The 22,074-nt window shown below is 37.0% G+C and overlaps 1 protein-coding gene across 5 annotated transcripts in view; it reads left to right on the top strand.

Moving 5' to 3' along the window:
- The window catches only part of LOC134527335 (putative sodium-coupled neutral amino acid transporter 11), a 126,505-nt gene extending 104,651 nt beyond the window's left edge, over positions 1-21,854 (top strand). The window contains exons 8-10 of one of the 5 annotated variants that reach the window (XM_063359915.1): positions 4,575-4,825; positions 18,665-18,782; positions 21,486-21,854. In XM_063359915.1, coding sequence (XP_063215985.1) covers positions 4,575-4,825; positions 18,665-18,782; positions 21,486-21,805 — 689 coding nt within the window. In that variant the 3' untranslated portion in view covers positions 21,806-21,854. The other 4 variants (XM_063359917.1, XM_063359916.1, XM_063359919.1 and 1 more) reach the window with 4 other exon arrangements.
- Positions 21,855-22,074: the final 220 nt, after the last annotated feature.

Raw genomic sequence — 22,074 nt, 5'->3', positions numbered from 1 at the left:
AGCTAAAAAATTACCATGACCTGCAGAAAGTTGTGGCAATATTCAGCAAACCCAAATGTGTCTCAAGAATGTAGCATGATTTGAGGTGTCGATTTTTAATGAAACCAAGTCAAAGCCATGCTCTGTGTATTAATGCTGTTTATAGCTTTTCTTTACTTGGGTAAAATATATTTTTGCTTTAAGAACTTTATAAAATATTTGTGCCCTATAACCACTTCTTTTTTTTTTACAGCTCTGCTTTACCACCTTTAGGTGATATTTTGTTCAGGATTGTCAAAGTTATTTAATTTTATTTAATTTAAAGTAAGTTTTGAAAAATATTCTCATGAAGTTAATCTTGGCCGGGTATTGGGTTTGAAATTAAGGAGCTTGTCCTCGCGGGAGCAGTCTGCTGGCGTGTGAGTGCTGCCCTCAGCTGCAGAGATGCCGCTGTTTCAAACCATGCTTTGCTTTTAGCATTTTACAGATCTCCGACTGGATGTCTTGGCGACTTCCTAAATTATTTAGAGAATGTGTTGATAGTTCATAACACCACGTGGTTAATGTTAGGTGGAGACAGGTTCATGATTAATATGTATGTGTCTCATGTGGCAGTTATAATTTGGGTCATAAAAATCCAATTTTTTTGGGGTAAGGGTCACCCTCGAATATGAATCGCACCATATATCTGTCTACAGTAGACTACAAGTGAAGTCTTTGTTCCGTGTCTCAGCTTATTGGTGCGAAAGAAATACGGCCCTGGTGTTAACCCTTTGTCTTTTTGCCTGCTTTCTGTGTTACTTTATTAGGTACTGTGCAGAAGGGAATAAACCAGCCCACATTTCTGCTCCCCTACTTATTTACGACCCGTCCTAATAACAAAAGACAGCCTGTGTCCCTTCCTGGCTATTGTATTTTTTAAACCAGTCCTTTTCCAGAATAGAAAAAAAGGCGTTTTATAAAAAACTAGTACAGTCGGTGAGAAATTTGTGCTGGAGCTGAAGAACGTAAATGTGTAACAGATAATTTCAGTTTGCTAAATAATGACATAGATAAAACTAGTTCTCTTAGAGTTAGACATTAAAAATCTTAAAATCATGTCTTACAATCGGGTTGGTGAAATCGAACAGAACAAGAGACAAAATGAAGCAACAATTAATTAAACAACCATTTAATACGTAGCTAAGACATATTGTAAATACAGAAACATACTTACCTCTCTTATATGAATAACTGAAGGCAATTACTATAAAAAAAAATTCTGATGCACAAAATAATTTTAAAAAATGTTGAATATTATTAAAGATGTTACTTGCTGAAAAAATGAAAAAGGTTGATATTAAAATTGTATCAAATGATAACAACATAATAAATGCCATGTCAAATCCCAAAGAAGTTGCAAACACACTAAATAAATATTTTACAAATGTTGGAAATGTTATGGCTTCAGAAAAAAGCCTTAAAAATAATTCCAGTAACAAGTCTGTACATTATTTAGTTAATACAAAACATTTTTCAAAGATCTTTAGTTTTAATTAGCTCCTATATTAGAATCTGATATACAATCTATTATTTCTGAAATGAAAAACTCCAGTGCATTGGGTTCTGATAAACATACTAAAAAAACACAAATATAAATTGTGTATACCTGTAGCTCATATCGCAAATTTAAGTTTCAGTTTCAGTAAATTTCCTGAACTGCTAAAAAACACTATTGTTTTACCCTTGAAAAGGGGGGGGGGGGGGGGAGAAGGGGAGGTTTGCTTCAAATCTTCAAATTTTAGACCAATCTCGATATTAAGTAACATTTCAAAAATTTTAGAAAAATGTGTTGAAAATCAATAAAGTAATTTTTAGATATTAACAATATACTGTCTGTAACAATATAGGTATAGAAAAGGTTTAAGTACAAGTGAGGCTTTAAGTAAAGTAAAAAATTTTGAGCACAAAGCCATAGAACAAGATAAAAAAATGTGTTTGTGTAATGTTGGATCTTGCTAAGGCTTTTTATATAGTCTCACATAAAATACTTATAGAAAAATAGTATAAAGTTAGATCAAGAGGTTTAGGAAACACTTGGTTTAAAAGTTATTTAGAGGTTAGGTCTCAGAGAGTAAAATTAAATAATAAATTAGGAAACTCCCTAAATAGAAACATAGGGGTCCCCAAGGGCAGTTCTTGAGCCAATGTTTTTTAAAATATAAATGATATATGTAACATTAATATAGAGGGTCAGATAGTTTTTTTGGCAGACAATAGTGGCATTTTATTTTCTTCTGAAAATAGCCCTTCTGTATTTTAAATGATTAATAAAAACTTAAAAAATTTAAAGATGTATTAGATGATAGTTTGCTTTCTCTGAATACAATAAATAAAATATATTATTTTCTCTGCCAACATTTGTGGTCAGCCTATCAAACATGAACTTAATTTTCATGTATGGAACTAAATAACCGTTAACTGTGAAAAATATAGGGTCATAGAAAGAGTACAGGATATAAAATACTTAGGTATAGTGCTAGACTCTTATCTAAAATGGGAAAAACATGTTTTTTTTTAATTTTACAAACAAAATTTGAAGAATTGTGTCTAAATTTGTTGAACTAAGATCTATATTATCTCTTGAAGGATTTAGAATGGTTTACTTAGCTATTCTGTCTGTTCTGCAGCATGGCAGTCTGACTTGTCAATCAAGTCAATCAAACCACTTATTACAATTCAATAACTTATTCTGTGTGTCATTTCATTTCAAAAAAATAACAAAAGATACCCATCCAATGAACATTTTAAACTTTAAATAATATTTGATATTAAATGATTGTATTTTAGAGCTGCAATAACGAGTATGTATCGAAGGGAAAATCAGTTAAATTATGTAGCTCATAATGATCCTTCATGGCATAGACAGAACTAAATTTACCTTTTCCTCTATTTCATAAAGCAATTAAACAGAGATCTTTAGACTTTTTTCTTCCAAAAATTATAGTTATTAAGTTATTATGCCTAAAAAAATTAAAAGAATGATTTTCAAATAATAAAAATGTATCAATCTTTGGCTGAATAATTTAACTGATGAAGAGATTTTTGTTATATTTAGGTAAGGTTTAAAATACTGTAGTAGTTTATGTACTAGTTCTTTTATTTTAAATATTAATTTTGACTTTTTATATAAACATTTTTTCTGAAACAATTTTACTTTATCTTGTATTTAAATTAATTGCCCTTTATTAACTTTAAAGTTTATAAAAACTTATATAAGATGTCTTAAGTTATTTTTTATTATTTATTTTTTATTTGTTACAATTTTCAAAATGTTTACACAAGTCAAAACACCACATGTAAATAAAGTGACTAGATGCACTCACACACAAGCTTACTTTTGTGAGTGCTAAATTTTCCTGTTTATTTAGTGAATTAGTCAGTGTGTGGGAAAAAAAAACAACTTATTGTTATTATAAATGGTTGTCTGGAGCTGAGTTGAAGTTCAGCAATCATTTCAATTTTGAGCTTTCCTCCTTCTTCAGCTGCTAATGCCAGTATAGTCTGTGAGTATAGACCAAGTCCAGGCGTGAAAGAGTAACATTGTTTCAGCTAAATATTGAGGCAGGACCTTAAGCCTATCACATCCACCAGACATTCTGCTGCATCTCCTACCTTGTGGTTGCCAAGTAGTCTGTTCCCAAAATTGTGAGTGCAAGTGAAGTGGGCTAACAAGCACCACTATGTGCAGCAAATGTGTGGGAGGGTCCTGCTTCAATTAAAATATTCCGGATTCCAGAAACAAAGGTAACTGCGATACCGAGAATCATGTTGACGCCAAATTTACCAGCCACTCAACCAGAGAAGATTCATATACAAAACAAAGACAAGTTCAATGAAGGATTAAAATTTTTCAGACATATTGAACTCTACCTGTATATTTATACATGTTCATTTTTACTTTTAAAATTAATTCTATCAAGTTATAAGTTTTCAAACAAATTCTACAGTACTTTAGTTAAAAATCAATTTTTGTATGTTTTTGAACCTTTTTTTTAGTTAGTAAAATTATATCAACTCTCTGTTTAGACTTTTGATTGCGGTATTGCGTTCTTCTTCCAAAACAGAAACGTTTAACACCAATACACATTCTTATGATTGGCAATTTCTGAATAATGGCATATTATATAAAATTCCATGATGGTGGAATTTATTCCAAATTTTAGAATGTTCCCCATGCAAGATATTTTGGGGATTTATTGGCGTAGCACAGGGGTACCCAAAGAAGATTTCAAAAGAAATCAGCTTCATAATAATTATTTCCATCTGCAATCTTAGTTTGCTTAGACTATAGTGTAACATAACTCCTATAGTAATTGATGTTAGTTTGACACATAAAAGGTATTAAATATTCCCATTTATATTTATACAGCAGTAATACTTCACCATTACTACCAAACAACTATAAAGTAACAGGCCTAGGCCTTTGATTAATTAGAAAGTGTTTTTTGTAAAGATGTATTATTCATTTAAACTTATTTTGTAAACTGTACCTCTAAACAACTGGCCTGTTAGTTGGACACAGGCCACTCTGACACCATGGTTCTGTGCGACAGGAGACCTGCTGGAGAACTACTGCTGGGATGATGACCTCATGAACTTGGCACGCCTGCTCTTCAGTGGCACCATCCTGCTCACGTTCCCACTGGAGTGCTTCGTGGCACGCGAGGTGGTGCAGACGGCCTTCTTCTCCGACAACACGGGCGAGAGTCTCTTCAACCACGTCGTCATCACTCTAGGGCTGGTGGTCGTCGCACTGCTCATCTCCCTCATGACCGAGTGTCTGGGCATCGTGTTGGCCATCAACGTGCGTTTATATACTTGCTGCCTCAATCCTGTCTCCTTGCAGAAGTACCCAGGTCTAGAACCTTGCTTCCCTGCTCCTGTCTACTCTGCAGCAGTTTATAGGTTTAGAGACTTGCTGCCTCAATCCTGTCTCCTTGCAGAAGTACCCAGGTCTTGAACCTTGCTTCCCTGCTCCTGTCTACTCTGCAGCAGTTTATAGGTTTAGAGACTTGCTGCCTCAATCCTGTCTCCTTGCAGAAGTACCCAGGTCTTGAACCTTGCTTCCCTGCTCCTGTCTACTCTGCAGCAGTTTATAGGTTTAGAGACTTGCTGCCGAACTCCTGTATCCTCAGCAGCAGTTTACAGGTCTATAGACTTGCTGACCCTCTATGATCTAATCTGCTGCAGTTCATAAGTATAGAGATATGTTTCCTTACTCATCTACTTGCAGCAGTTCACAGGTCTAGAGACTTGCTACCTTACCCCTGTCTGCTCTGCAGAAATTCCCATGTCTAGAGACTTGTTGCATAAACCCGTCTCCTCTCTACCAGTTCGCAGGTTCAGAGACTTATTGTGTTGTTCCTGTCTCCTCTGCAATGCAAAAAAGGTATAGAGAATTCCTGCCTAGCACCTGTCTTCTCTGTAACAGTTGCAGGTTTAGATACATGTTCTTCTCAATCTTGTCTTCTTGTAAGACGTTTATAGGTCTAGAGACATGCTGACTCGCTCCTGTCTTCTCTACAACAGTTTACAGGTCAAGAGACTTGCTGCCTCGCACTTGCCTAAAGTCCAGCAGTTCACAGGTCTAGAGACTTTTGATTATGCTCCTGTCTCCTCTTCAGAAATACACAAGTTCAGGAGACTCTATAGCAGTAAACCTTTTTATAGACTTGCTGCTTAGCATTTGTCTCATCTGCAGCAGTAAACAGTTCTAGAGATTTGTTGCCTTGATCCTGTTTGCTATGCAATAGTACTTAGGTCTAGAGACTTACTGCTACACTCCTTTTTTACTGAAGAATTATACAAGTCTAGAGAGCGGCTGTCTAGCTTCTTTTGCCTCTGCAACAGCACCAAGGTCTAGATACTTGCTGCCTTGCTGCTGTTTCCTCTACAGCAGTACACATGGTTAGAGACTTGATGCCTAGCACTTATCTCATCTGCAACAGTACCTGGGTCTGGAAATTTGTTACATCGCACCTGTCTGCCCTGCACCAGTACCGAGGTCTAGAGACTTGCCGCCTTGCTGTTTTCTCCTCTGCAGCAATATGCAGGTCTAGAAACTTTCTGCCTCACATCTCTCTCATTGGCAACAGTACCCGTGCTTTCCTCTGTCTCCTCTGCAGCATAAAATAGGTTAAGGAACATGCTGTTTTGCTGAGGTCCTTTCTGCAACAGTCCGGGTATAGTGCCATGCCTTCTTGATCCTGTCTCCTCTGCAACTGGAGACTTGTTGCCTTACCCTTATATCTTCTTCAGAAGTACCTAAGTCTGGAGACTTGCTGCCTTACTCCAGTCATCTCTGCAGCTGTACACGGATCTAGTGACTTGCAGACTCGCATGTGTCTCTTCTGCAACAGTACCCAGAAATAGAGACTTACAGCTTTGCTCCTATATTCTTAGCATTGATACCCAGGTGTAGAAACTTGCTGCTTAGCTAGTATCACATTTATCCTTAAGCCCTTGGGTAGAATGCTACAATTTGGACATTCGACTAGAAGCAGCTTATAAGTATAAATTACATATGTGGCAAAAAAAATAAATTCACGTTTGCTGTTTGTGCGGAGATCTGTCCTCCAAAACACACAATTGCTAAACAGCAGTTAAAGGTTACAAATAAGGGTTGAGAGTACAAGAGTTAATTTCTTTATATGGTAATCTTTAAACACTTGTTAAATACTGCAGTGAGTTATGTTAGCAAAAATAGAATACAAAAACAGTAAAATTCTATGATAAAAGGTTAACCTCATTATATACAGTGAAACCCCTTATTTACGTTACCCTTATTTTCGTTTTCCCGTTATTTGCACTATATTCTTCAGGTCCCTTTTAGTTCCCATTTAATCCAATACAGTACTTTCACGCGAATTACGTCTCAAAAATCGAATCCATCCCGCTATTTACGTCTCGTAATAACCATAGTAGGCCTAAAAACATTGTGAAAAACGTAACTTTTATAGTGGGCAGTGAACATTTTAAATCGCAAAATATACAAATTTTATAACATGAAAAGTTGCTTTTATTTCTAAACATATAATAATTTAAGCCTAGGCGTGTAAAAGTCCGAGTAATTATAGCAGGTGACAATCTAAAATGTACTAGGGAAAAACGTAAACTCACGAATGTATAAACGTTCTGATACTATATTTATGTCACAACTTAGCCGAAATACTGGTACGAGACATAAACTTCACAAGATAAAATGAGCGGAGTCTTGGTAACTGTTTTATACGTATTTTATAATTTCGGAAGTATTGTACAGTTGACGCATATTTTTTAAACTAACCATTTATTTCTGGGGATCGTAAATAATTAATTATTGGTATCAAGAAATCAAGATGAACGTAAACTTGAACATGTAACGGCAGCGAGAAAACTGGTGGGTATACCAATAAACTGATATTAGAACTGGACAAAACTGGTACACGGGAGGTGGAGCTTATTTTTTTTTCCGCTAAGCTCGTATCTATTGGCTGGCTGCTGATGGAACGTCACGAATCTGGGCGGAGCGTTGAGTGAGTTATACTGCGCATGCGCAGCTCAGAGAACAGAGAGAGCCAGCCGGCGGCTACGCCGCGCCATTACAACAGCTGATTGAGTACGATGACCTCTCTCCGCGCACTGCGCGCTATATTGACGATAAATTTCCAATTTGCTGCCCTTTTTTTTAATTTTTTTACTGTGGTGCAATGCGCATGTGTAATGTAGCCCGTATTTGTTATGAACGCTGCAGGATGCGACCGTATTTTAATTAACTTTAACGTATTTCTTACTTTTCCCTTTATTTACACTTTCCCGCTTTTTACACTTTTTTACTTTGTCCCCATGAAACGTGCAAATAAGGGGATTTGCTGTATAACCTTTGTGTAGCCAACTCTGATAAAAATTTTATATTGGTACTTATACACCAGTAGAACCCTGTTATAATGTTTTTCAAGGGGGCATAAGGAAAAGAAAACATAAGCAGAACATATCAATTTAGCACTTGTCTGTTTAAACTTTTTACCAATTGACTCTTCAAGCTATATAAACAAATTTTAAATTAAAACCACTGATAGTTACACTTAATGCTCAAATTTGTTAAACCAAGCCAACAATTTTTCAACTTTATTGTGCTTCCAGCTTTTATTTTATTTGTCTTTAAAAACACACTGTCACATTTCTGTAAAACAATTCACTATTTGTGATGATGGTGATGAAATAAATTGAACTCTTTATCAGCAATAGAAAAAATTTAATTTTTTATTCTTGTAATGTGGAATAGTTGGCAAATTAAAATATTGTAGGACTACATACATACATACATCTGAAAATACACTATTATTACAAGGAATGTAAGGATTTGTAATTTTTTTTCAAGACAAGGGTGCCAAATAGACACATAACTGAAAAAGTAATGTATGTACCTTCGATATATTGAAAACAGCGTTAGCCAGCACTAACATGTAGCCCTAGTGTTCTGGCACACTTACATTTAGTTTTTCCTTACAATCCTATTGAACAATCTACATCTAGGGTATAGCAGTGATTGTAAACCAAAATGCATGTGAAGTAAAACTTTTAACATGTTAAACTTCACAGAAGGAATAAGTGTTGGAATAGTTATGTTCTAAAACTTTTTTTATGTTTATTGAAATTTATAAAACAAATATTATAAGCAGGAAATGTACTATTTGTGAAATGTATGCAGGAAATAAATACATTGTTCGTATGGGGAAAATGTTGGGACTTTAAATATATGACATTATAAGCAGGAAAACATAAGCTGGAACATTATAACAAGGTTCTACTGTATTTAAATTAAAAATATAAATATACATATATTATAACCACATGAGTATTCTACATATATTTACACATTTCTTACAAGCTCAAAATAAACTTACAGTATAATACAGTAAGTCCTCGGTTTACGTCGGGGTTACGTTCCTGAAAACCGCGACGTAAATAGAAACGACGTAAAATGAGCCATGTTTCATGCCACCGGCCGACCACGGCCCAAGGTCGGCCGGGAGCGCTGGCATACAGACGTGACAACGGGCAATTTTATCAGCAAATTACAACCGACAGCGTGGGAAACAAGTCCAACTAGTACTTCTCAGCTTTATAGAATGGTTATTTAACCAGCTGCTTTATTACCTTTATTGATTGAAATATAAAAACAGATATATAGTACATACTGTACGTAATATAAACGCATAATGCATTCAAAGTGTAAGGATACAAAGTGGTTTAGCGCTACACAGATTTTACTTTGAGTCATTCGCGGGAGAAAACAACTGTTTTCTTTTGGAGGCTGGTAAGAACAAAGTCAAAAGAAATGCATACATACAATAAAAGTACTATAAGTATGACAAACATTGAGAGCCCTTGATTTAAAATAATCACATGAAGTAATAAACACCTAAAAGAGGTTATACAATAGCGCGGCGCAATTCTTACAATTTACGTACGGGAATAATTCTAATAAAAATCAATGTAAAATATTTTTCATGAGAAACACTACTTTAAATTTACGTCGCAAACAATATAAATTATATCATTTTACGTAACAACGGCACGTTTAAAACTCCGGCCAACTCAATGATATCATAGCGACTGAAGTGCCAAGGAGTTGGACGAAAAGGGGTAGGAGAAAATGCTGTGTCGTTGCGGGAAGTAGATAACACTTCTACGTTTGAGATACGTGGGTGGCCGAGCGGGCGGGCTGGTAGTATTGCATCACCGCGCGGAGAGCAGCGGAGAGCAGGAAGCATCCCTCATTATGTATGATAAGATAAGGCGGTGAACGTGTAGCTTACGCTACATAGCATAAACTAACTACCGAAGGAAACAAAAAATTATAAACGAATGATATACAGTGTTTTGGTTAAAATAAAGATTTACGGTCATTGTAAACGACATTATTGTGAATCGGCGACAACTTAAATTGAAACATGAGTACTCAAACATTAGCGACGTTAATCCGAAACGACGTAAATCGGTACGACGTAAATAGAGGACTTACTGTATATATTAAAAACTAAATTACAATCTAAATTATACCTACAGTCAAACCTCATTAATACGAATCCGCTTAGTACGAAATTCCCGTTTATGCGAAGTACTTTCACAGTCCCAGAAAATAAGTTATGCTTTCCTATGTTATTCAGTACTTTTAATATGAAATACGGTTAATATGAATTACGAAGTTGTTTTGATCCCTCAAGTAGCTGTTAACGTGTATAAGTAAACGGTTAATACGAATTTCACAGCCGAAGTCTAAAGTAAATCACGTCTTCATAACCGTCATGTAAACAAACGTGTCTCCAAAGATAGATGTATGCAGACTTGCCAACTTGTACGATTTTCCCGTACAATGTACGGAAAAGACTTACTTGTACGGTTTACGGGGACGTATGGAAATCTTCCGGATTTTTTGCATTTTGTAGTGTATGTTGGTGAAAAGTGAAACGTTAGTTGCTCGCGCTCATGTGTCATGTTTAGGCTTACTGGCAATTTTTTTTTTTTTTTTTTTTTGTGATTTACTGTTAGTCACGCTGTACCCTTTTCGCCACCAACCAATACAAATATTTTCACAAATAGAAAATATACTGGTAAGTTTTGGATAATTAACGTACTACGAATACGTTTGTGTGGCCGTCTTTTGTTTAGATAGCTGTATGCAGCGACAGTTGCGCGCGCACAGGTCAGTGTAAACAACATGGCGTCTCGCAGCGCGTGCCTTTGTTGATTGCTAAGGTTTTATATGCATATATTCTTTGCCAACTCACGTAGAAAGTTCTTTTGTGCAGTGGATCTAAATCTGGTTTACATTTTTGTGCTCACACTTTCGCTCTCCGCCCGCGAAGATTTAATTTCCTTCATGTAAAAATATTGTTGATAGTTGACGACGCTTCAGGTGGAAAATGCCTCCAAAGTTGAAAAAACAGTATATGCAAGTTTTCCTTGACGTTTACGCGAAAGATTTTCCGTGTATGATTAAATCTGGAAAAGGAATAAACTTCGCGTTTTGTTCGATTTGTAGGTGTGACATAAATATCGGACATGGTGGCAGAAGTGATATAAATGCTCACTTAAAATGTTTAAAACATGTTTCGAATATTATGAGTAAGGAGACGAGTTCAAAATTTCTTGACTACTTTGCTAGGAATGAAAAATCTGACAGTGCTGTGATAAATGCTGAATGTCTTTTCACAAGTTTTCTTGTGGAACATAACATTCCGTTAAGTGTTTCTGACCATGCCGGCCCACTCTTTAGGAAAATGTTCCCAAATTCTGAGACCGCCAAGAGATACGGTTGTGGTAGAACTAAGTCGACAGCTATTATGCAAGAAATGGCTGCATCTGCCACCGAGAATATTATTTCTTTGTTGCAGTCTGTACCATTTTCGATAGCAACAGACGGCAGTAATGATTCAAATTCTAAATTATATCCTTTGGTAATTACATTTTACGATGAACATTTGAAGTCTGTAGTGTCCAAATTGCTTTCGTTGCCAGTTTTAAAGGGGGATGCCACTGGCCGAAATATTGGCAACCTAGTAATTTCAGAATTGGAACATTTGAATGTCCCTTTAACACACTTACTTGCATTTTCTGCAGATAATGCTCCAGTTATGCTGGGAAGCAAAAATGGTGCAGCTTCTGTGTTAAGGGAAAAACAAGAAGCGCTTATTGTAGTTGGGTGTCCCTGTTATCTGATTAATTTGGCAGCGGAGAAGGCAGCTGCTTGCCTCCCTTGTAATGTCCATGACATTTTGATAGATGTCTACTACTATCTTGAAAAAAGTTCAAAAAGAAAAGAAAAACTGCAGAAATTTCAGACGTTGCATAACAAAGAAGCACGAAAGATTCTTAAACACGTGTGCACTAGGTGGTTGTCTCTTGGAAAAGGTCTTCTTCATTTTGTGGATCAGTGGGATCCTTTATTAAGTGTTTTTAAAGATGAGGTTACTGTTCAGAAGAGTGATTCATCTCTTCAAACATATAAAATTCTTAAACAAAGTACTAGTGCTGCACCCAAATTCTCCACGTCTTCAACACAAGTTTCGCCATTTCTAGTTGTCACATCCAGCAAAACAGTAGGTCTATGCAGTTCTGATGTAAGGAAGCCTGATAATGAGAAGGAAATTAAGTCCAAATCAACTGAAGCTTCAAGATCAAAATCTGGCCTGTGTGCAAAAAAACGTGAAACACAAGACATTTCGACTTCATTTGGAAAGAAAAGAAAGTTGGATTCAGACAAGGAAAGTTTGACTCATTCTTCACCAGGTAATGCTAAGCAGAGCTTAAAAAACATAAATTCAAATATCACAAGGGAAGAAAAAATATTTATGTTTTTATCCTCACCATTGAACAAAGCCATATGTTATTTTTTGCTTCATGTGACACCTTCTTTTGATAAAGTAAATGTCATTTTGCAGTCAGCGACTCCTCAAATACATGTTGTCAGGAAATTACTTTGTGGACTTCTTCAGGAACTCTTATCCAAATTTGTCAAACCAGTAGCAATCAAGAACAAACAATTTCATGAAGTGAAGTATCACTTGCCTGGAAACCAGCTAGAAAATTCAGAAATAGTAGTTGGTTGTCAAACTTCAAGGGTTGTTGACATGTTGAGTGAAGCTGACAAAATGGTTTTTTTCACTTCAGTTAAAAAGTATTTGATAATTGCCTGTGACTATATATTACATAAGTTTCCTCTAAACGAAGAAGTGTTGCAAAAAGCAGAAGTTGTAGATGTTGACAGGATTGAAAGGGCTTCATTTTCTGACATAAAATTTTTCCTGGAAAATTTTCCTTTATATTGCCTGTAAAATAAAATGAGAGTAATGACTGTGCAATTGACGAGCTACAAAAACAATTTATTTCACTTCAGCTAGAAGATGTATCTCCATCATAAACAAGGAAGACAGAATTGATGCAAAGTGGGTTAAATTAAGTTCTGTTGTGGGTGCTGATGGACTGCCAAAATATGACAGATTAGCAAAAGTAATGCTCTCAGTGTTGAGTTTTCCTCGCAGCAATGCTGAGTGTGAGCGGGTATTCAGTCTCGTGACCAAGAACAGAACTAAGTTCAGACCTCAGCTTTCAGACAAATCTCTAGAAAGTTTGCTGGTTATGAAATGCAACAAATCAGGTGTTTGTTATGAACAGAAATTTTCTGATGACTTTTTACAGAAAGCGAAGAAAGCTACTGCAGCTTCTCTGAAGAAGCAGTGATTTTATCCAGTTTTTTAAAGTGGTATTGTGAGTGTGTGCTACTTTTATGGACTGTTAGGAAATTTAAAACTCTAAATATGTGTTTAAAATTGTTTGACTTTAACTAAGAATCCACTTAATATTCAACCAAACACCATTATAAGTTTTAACACTTCTGGGAAATTAAGGTAAGTGTGACTTGAGTTGTATATCTTAGTATGTTTAAGTTTTAACTTGTCACAGTTCCTTTTTTTTTTTCTTCCAGAATATTTATTTATTTGAATGCACATATTTTGTATGCCATTAAGACGGTGCTCAACAGGTCATGATGCCATAAAAGTTTTGATAACATCTCTATAAGGACATCAGTTTTTACAGATACTTGTTCCAAAACTCCCGCGAGAATTTTACGCACTTTTTAAACATTTTTGCTTATTGTACTATTTGAGAATTTTAAAAGTTGGCAAGTCTGTGTATGTATCCTACAGCGCAAAATGGTAGAAAAACAAGATGAAAAGTTCAACTCTAGTGGTGATTTTAGTAAGTAAACTAGAAAAGATGCCATGTTGTAAATGGAAAACGAAAAGAAAAGTACTCTATACCAGGGCTGCCACCACTTTGAAAACAATATCCTTGATTGAAATGTGAAATATCCTGTAATATCCTTGTTTTGAATATAAAATATCCTGTAAAATCCTGTACGTTAAAAAATACAAAAAAAAATTCAATTTTTATGAAAATTACTTGATCATAATGTACGTAACTATACTTCAATCAAAACAATTCAATTTTTAACACTTTATACAAGTATTTACACACACACGCGTAGCCTACACTTCACCACTGGCAGTATTTAACAGGGACTGGAAGTAACGCTCTACTAGTAACAACGTTATTTGTAACAGTTACTTTTTATGGTAACGATCGTGGTAACGCAATATATTAAGTTTTCAATAACTGTAACTGAATTACATTTTTCTGCCTTAAAGTAACGATAACTGTCGTTACTTCTTGCGTTACATTTTTTAAATGTATTTCTTATTGAACGAACAAAGATTTGTTGATTTTTTTCAATCCCAGAAGGAATAAACATATATGTATCTTTACTTAACACAATCTGTTTTATTAGCTTTTAATTATAACAATATTACGTATCACATATTTAGTTTTTCACAAAGTAACTGTTAAAGTAACTTATAGTTACTTTTCTCAGAACTGTAACTGTAACCGGTTTATTTTCAGCAGTGTAACTTGTAGTTGTAACAGGGTTACATTTCCAATGGAGTATTTGTAACTGTAACTGAGTTACTTTTTAAAAGTAACTTTCCGGTCCCTGGTACTTAAATATCACTTTTTCAGATGTTTTGCCCTATTCCTCATTTCTTCTGTTGGCTGGAATTCTGCCATATTCTTCCTAGAAGAGATATGCAACAAAGCATTTAGCATTGGCGATTCAAGACATGACCTGTGCGCTGTCTTGATAAGGTTGAGCTTACTAAATATCCTTTCCACCCCTGCATTGCTGTGTGGAAGAATAAGCATTGCCTTTGCAAGTTTACAAAGCAGTGGAAAACATGTTTTCCCATTAATTTCATACTGTGACACTTTATGCTAGGCCTGCCACCAAATTAGGTTCCTAAATCCTCTTTAGAGCATTTAAAAATCCTGTAAAATTTATAGCCATAATTGACACAATTTATTTTTCGCTGTAACTTATAATATGCATTGCATTCCAAAACATAATTTAAAAAAAAAAATCAAATGAATGTAAAAATGTTTTTAAGATTTGCCACTTACATTACAAAACTAATAGTTGGTATCACAATAAAATGAAAAATAATTTAAAAATTTCTCTTCAGTATAGGCTTTGGTGCTTTTCTTATTTACAAACTATAAATACATCCATACAACTGAAGTTATTTACAAGTTTAAAAAAAAAAATGTATTTCACATCATTAACTAGCTACTTTTTCATGTTCTGTGCTCTTTCCCGCATCTCATCAGTGGGCTTGAAAGCCAGACCTGCAGATGTTCTCATTCTGCAATGCAACAGCGCATTTAACATTGGTGATTCCATTGACTATCTGTAAACAGTTTTAACCATCTTGAGATTGCTGAAAACCCTTTCCACAGCAGATTTTCTCCAGTTGCAGCTCCACTCAAAGCCATTACTTTGTACAGATGAGTTTCAACAATCTCAGATTGAAAGAACCTTGCTAACATTACAACCTGCCTAGTGACTGAAACATCAGTTGATTCATCAATCATCTGTGTGAAAAATTGTGTTTTCATTGCATAGGTAACATAATCTGCAACTGATGTACCCAAATACTGAATAATTATCTGGCTAGTTTTAGTGCGAGAACAATGAAAGTTTCATGAAATTATCACTGAGTTTCACAGATAAATTGTTTTCACAAACGAAGTTTGCCCATAACAGTTCCGCATCAATTATTTTGTTTGGTTTGGTTACAAAACTCGTCAAAGAACAACTCTGATCAGCAGCTCGTTGGTTTTTCGCATGAACTTGCGTCTTCAAGCCGCCCTTTGTCACGTTCAGTTCCGAGTTGCAAGTCGAACAAACGGCGGAAAATTCCGTTTTGCCACGCCTCAACCATTTCAATTCTTGCTCCCATTCTTTACGATAACGCTGTTTATAAAGTGACCTGTCCGGCGAAGCCTTTCGTTTTTTCTCCATCACAATCAGCTAAGACCAAAACTACTACTTAAATCACGTAAGAAGTTTGTAAACAAATGCCGCACCTAAAACATTGTAACGGCAAAAAAATACCAATGTTTACTGACGCCATGACAGTTCTTAGCGTTTAACACAACAAACAAAAAACATTTCCCTTGAAACCATAGATATTGTACTTCATGAAACGCTATTTGGGAGTACAGTACAACCCTGTTATAACATTCTCCAAGGGACCAACATAAAAAAATGTTATAAGCAGGAAAATGTTTTAAGCAGGAAATCATCTTCACTTTGTAAAAATTACGCGTGGATTGATTAAATTAAAAAGTATAGGTAAAACAACACAAAATACAGGAGTAATACACTAAGTACAGCAATAGAGTGGAAAATTGGTTAATTTTATTTATAGATAATACCTAATAATATGCTAAAGAAAAAAAAAATGTTTTGTACGATACAGTTCAGAGTCAAAACAGAAATATTCAACTCTTTTGCAATCACAACACGCATTTAGTTGGGGTTCCTGTCCACTTGGTTAATAAACTGAATTTTTTCAGCTACAGAATATATTTTCGCTTACATTTATCGGCCATCATAGCCGTACAAAAACCTGAATAAAATTTCAATACGGCGTATTTTAATTAAATACGACCGTGACTACAATAAGTAAAAAAAATAAATAAATACGGTAAAGGTTAACCACAAACAAAAGCCGTGAATATATCCATAGAACAGTTAACCATCTCAAGGTGTTAAACCTTTGAAACAAAAACCAGCACCATAGACTACAGTAGCACTGTTTCCGACCATGTATCAGTGCACAAAATGCGCATCATAAGTATAAAGGAACAAGTCATAGGTTAACAAGCGCGAACAGGACGCCATATTGATAGTCGATCCGGTGCAAGTTGTGGAGTGCGTGTGTACCACGTCTATGGTGAACTACTCAAATGTAAACATCTGATGTTTGTATATGCGTGCTGTATTTTCTAGCTATGGTTTCGCTCTAAATTATGACTTTGAAGGAAGGGATACTGCAAATTGTGGCAGTTATCAAAGCAAATTTGAACGTTAAAGGCGGGAATGTAGAAATTTTAATATTGTTACAGGCGGGAAATTAAAGCATTGTGATAAATGGAGAAATGACGGGACCATGAAATTATGGTGTTATAGGCGGGAAAATGTTAAAAACGGGAATGTTATAACCGGGTTGTACTGTAAATGTTTTTGGTTTGTGGTTAAACGATTGGAAGTTCCATGGCGCTACACGTGATGTGAGTGTTTGCTTTACTGTTGTATGCTTGTATGGTTTGACAACTTCAAATAGGTAGTTGAATGTAAATATTTACACGAACGAAATTCAAAAATGAAAATATCGGCAAAGCGTCGTAAATATCCGTGAATGTCGCCGTTTATCCGTTAGTCCGTTTTAAGCTTCAAATATCCGTGAAAACGGATAAAATCCGTAAAAACGGCAGGCCTGCTCTATACCTTATTAATATTAGTCGTCGAAAGTGTACATACGTAGAAGTTTAAACAATCTATGGAAATAAGTTCTGATATTTTCCATTGTTAACGCACGTGTGTCTTAACCTCAATTTTGAGTGTGAGTTGTTTTGTAATATGACTGCGAAACGTAAACGCAACGACCTTACATTGCAAGTTAAAGTTAAAATTATCGAAGAAGTAGACAATGGAGAGAGAACGAAAACTGAAATTGCGAGACAATTTAACATCCCGCAATCGTCGTCGTCTTCAATACTACAAAATCGTGAAAAGATTGAATCAGCTTTTGCGAGTTCGTGCAAATTATCAACAAGAAAAAGAATGAGAGACCCAAAACATCAAGAAATGGAAGCTACCTTGTTGCAGTGGTTTGAAGAAATGCGTGCAGCAAACTTGACTATTTCTGGACCTATGATTCAAAAGAAGGCAGACTACCTAGCATTGAGGTTAGGAATTTCAGACTTCAAGTTTAGCAATGGTTGGCTACAACGGTTTAAGGATCGCAACAATCTTGTTGGCAAAACTATGTGTGGGGAGTCGGCAGCAGTAGATACGACCAAAGTTAAAGATTGGATACAGTCTGCTCAACCAATACTTGATCAGTACTGGACTTTGATAAGCTTTGTAATGTGGTAAACAATGCCTATAAGAAAAAAATAGTGCAAACCAGAATTGATGAATTTTTGAATAGAAAATGTGTCATGAATGCAAGTTTATTGAAGTTTGTATTATGATTTATTCTGTAAGTGTTGCATTGGGTTTGTTTTCTTCAGTGTTTACAAATTGTTATGCATGTAGTGAAGCCAGCTTATTCTACCAACAGTGTATATAATTTTCTTTATGGTTGTAAATATAGGCATTTAAAGTTCAATCAATTTTTTTTTTGTCATGATATCCCAATAGTTTGGTTAATACAAACCCTCGTTATTACAAAGTGCTAAAATTATGGTCCCTTTAGGTTTGTAATAATGAGGTTTGACTGTATCAGAGTCTTAGTTTTATTTGTTTGGTAGCAATTTTCTTTTCACTCATTAATAGGTCCTTCTTGTGATGCAAGGCGGGAGGGATTCTACCCAACATGTCTCGTTAAGCCTGTAGAAAAATAACCAGTAAATTTTGAAATAATTCAGGTTGATACTTATCCTTGAAAATTTTGTTCTTTGTGCAAAACCGTTACATAAGTCGCTGTCAAATGCTCCTCTACTCACTTTTCTGCGAGGATTTTGCTTCTGACAGGAACGCTGCAACGCGTCCGTCCACGCTGGTGGCGGGCGCTCGAGTTCCTCTCCTCCCCGCACGCTGCCTTCACTGCCCTACAGCCGCGCCTCAAGCGGCCGCAAGCCAAAGCTTTTCAGTAATGTCTTTTCTTTTATTGTCTTAAAACAAATGAAAGTTTTCATACTATTATTAAAGTTACGTATCACAGTAAATTATAAAACAAAATAACAAAATAACAAAATAAGGTATCAAAATAAAATAAGGTGTTAAATATTTTAAAATCCCAATTAATACCAACTATACAACAATAAATTATATTGTTTTATATATATATATATTTTTTTTTTTTTTCCATACCATACCTTTATTATATAAGGATTTTTCCTCCAAATTTCATGTTTGTAGGATTAATATTTGATATACCATTTTATATTTACTATATTGAAAACAATTATACCACCTTTTTACACCTTAGGCAATTAAATTGCTGAACATTAATGATCAACTACATGATTATTTAAATTTTAGAAATTTGATACTTTAGTTGCAATTATTTATAAACATAACAAAAATCTTAAACATGTAATCAAACTACATGTACATAAAATGAGATTAAATATCCATAGAATCATGGGTACAGAAGAAACATTTCTCTCACAACTGTTATTAGTCTTAATCAAACCTATGCGTAAATAACTCAAAATATTGACTGAACAATTGATTGTAACCTTCAAAATCTGGCTGCTTGCAATCGCTCATTTTAGTTTAAAAGCATATTATCTGGTGATGTTGCGTGTTTTTTAACCACAAGATAAAATACATAAAAACTAACACAACAGTTGGAATAATTAGTCATCTTTATTGTTTCTTTGCAATTTTTGAAATCAAAGTATCATATTTACAACTATGCATATTCAATTTTTAAAAAAAATTCACAATTTTATCTAAAAAAATTGCAGCAATTTGCATAAAATTGCAGCAATTTGCATAAACATTTGTCTTATGCAAATGTGAAGTATATTCATATAGTATTTAATTTTTTAATTTCAAAAATTAACCACCCAAGTAGAGGCACGACAGGATACTAGCCACCCACCAAGACGATCCGGGTTCAATTCCCGGCAAGGCTGATCACGGATTTTAAGCAATTGTGAAACGTGGCAGACCTTGCTGTGACCTGGAGGGTTCTGGGGGTACTCCTGTTTTCCCCACCAGTTCATTCCATCCCAGCTCCATGCCCCATCGCCCGTATGCTGGCAGAAACGACAGGTCTGTTCCTCGGGTGGGTGTGCAGGGCATGCTAGCAGCAGTGCCGTAAGCTACCTGCGTCTGGAGTGTACTGATATGAGGGGTGTGTGGTGGTGATGCAGGGCGTGCTAGCAGCAGTGCCACTGGCGTACGTGCTGCCTGCTGTGAGCTACCTGCATCTGGAGTGTACTGATATGAGTGGTGTGTGGTGGTGATGCAGGGAGTGCTAGCAGCAGTGCCACTGGCGTATGTGCTGCCTGCGTTGAGCTACCAGCGACTGGAGTGTACTGATATGAGTGGTTGTGGTGGTGATACAGGGCATGCTAGCAGCAGTGCCCCTGGCGTACGTGCTGCCTGCCGTGAGCTACCAGCGGCTGGAGTGTACTGATATGAGTGGTGTGTGGTGGTGATGCAGGGCGTGCTAGCAGCAGTGCCACTGGCGTACGTGCTGCCTGCTGTGAGCTACCTGCGTCTGGAGTGTACTGATATGAGTGGTGTGTGGTGGTGATGCAGGGCGTGCTAGCAGCAGTGCCACTGGCGTACGTGCTGCTTGCGTTGAGCTACCAGCGACTGGAGTGTACTGATATGAGTGGTGTGTGGTGGTGATGCAGGGCGTGCTAGCAGCAGTGCCACTGGCGTACGTGCTGCCTGCTGTGAGCTACCAGCGACTGGAGTGTACTGATATGAGTGGTGTGTGGTGGTGATGCAGGGTGTGCTAGCAGCAGTGCCACTGGCGTACGTGCTGCCTGCTGTGAGCTACCTGCGTCTGGAGTGTACTGATATGAGTGGTGTGTGGTGGTGATGCAGGGCGTGCTAGCAGCAGTGCCACTGGCGTACGTGCTGCCTGCGTTGAGCTACCTGCGTCTGGAGTGTACTGATATGAGTGGTGTGTGGTGGTGATGCAGGGCGTGCTAGCAGCAGTGCCACTGGCGTACGTGCTGCCTGCCGTGAGCTACCTGCATCTGGAGTGTACTGATATGAGTGGTTCGTGGTGGTGATGCAGGGCGTACTAGCAGCAGTGCCACTGGCGTACGTGCTGCCTGCTGTGAGCTACCTGCGTCTGGAGTGTACTGATATGAGTGGTGTGTGGTGGTGATGCAGGGCGTGCTAGCAGCAGTGCCACTGGCGTACGTGCTGCCTGCCGTGAGCTACCAGTGGCTGGAGTGTACTGATATGAGTGGTGTGTTGTGGTGATGCAGGGCGTGCTAGCAGCAGTGCCACTGGCGTACGTGCTGCCTGCTGAGAGCTACCAGCGGCTGGAGTGTACTGATATGAGTGGTGTGTGGTGGTGATGCAGGGCGTGCTAGCAGCAGTGCCACTGGCGTACGTGCTGCCTGCTGAGAGCTACCAGTGGCTGGAGTGTACTGATATGAGTGGTGTGTGGTGGTGATGCAGGGCGTGCTAGCAGCAGTGCCACTGGCGTACGTGCTGCCTGCTGTGAGCTACCAGCGACTGGAGTGTACTGATATGAGTGGTGTGTCGTGGTGATGCAGGGCGTGCTAGCAGCAGTGCCACTGGCGTACATGCTGCCTGCCGTGAGCTACCAGCGACTGGAGTGTACTGATATGAGTGGTGTGTGGTGGTGATGCAGGGCGTGCTAGCAGCAGTGCCACTGGCGTACGTGCTGCCTGCTGTGAGCTACCTGCGCCTGGAGACGGGCCCGCTACTGTCTCAGGTGAAGGTGCCTGCGCTCAGCCTCGCAGTGTTCGGTGTGTTTGTGGTAGTCACCGGGGTCGTGGTGCTGGCCATGAATTTCTCCGAGGTTGGCACCTGCAGTCAGGGTCACGAGATGCCCTACTGCAACGTCACTTCCCGCTAGACCCCGCCTCTTTTTTGCGTTTATCTTTATTTGAAAGTTATACTGCTGTTTTAATGTGTTTCTGCTCGACTAACATGCATTTATACTTTTAATTTTTTCCACGCTTGTGTCGATGTAAAAATACAAATGCAAGATAGTGTTTATTATGTGTTATTAATGACCTTTTACCTAAAATTGTTTCAGTTGTAATATTTAGAACATTATAAGGGAGTTAAATGCTATAGAAATTTTTTTTTGTGTTTGTAATGGTTTAGATTTTTGTGTTCAATTACTGAGTAATATCAGCAGTATTATTCTTCCTAAATATTAATTTAAAGATGTTTGACAACTTGCTAGGCTCTTCCATGCCCACTGGTGTTGC

This window comes from Bacillus rossius, chromosome 1, assembly GCF_032445375.1.
Source record: "Bacillus rossius redtenbacheri isolate Brsri chromosome 1, Brsri_v3, whole genome shotgun sequence".
In the NCBI taxonomy this organism is placed as follows: Eukaryota; Metazoa; Arthropoda; class Insecta; order Phasmatodea; family Bacillidae; genus Bacillus; species Bacillus rossius.
Note: the sequence above shows the minus strand (reverse complement) of the source record. Positions and strands in the feature narration are given on the sequence as shown.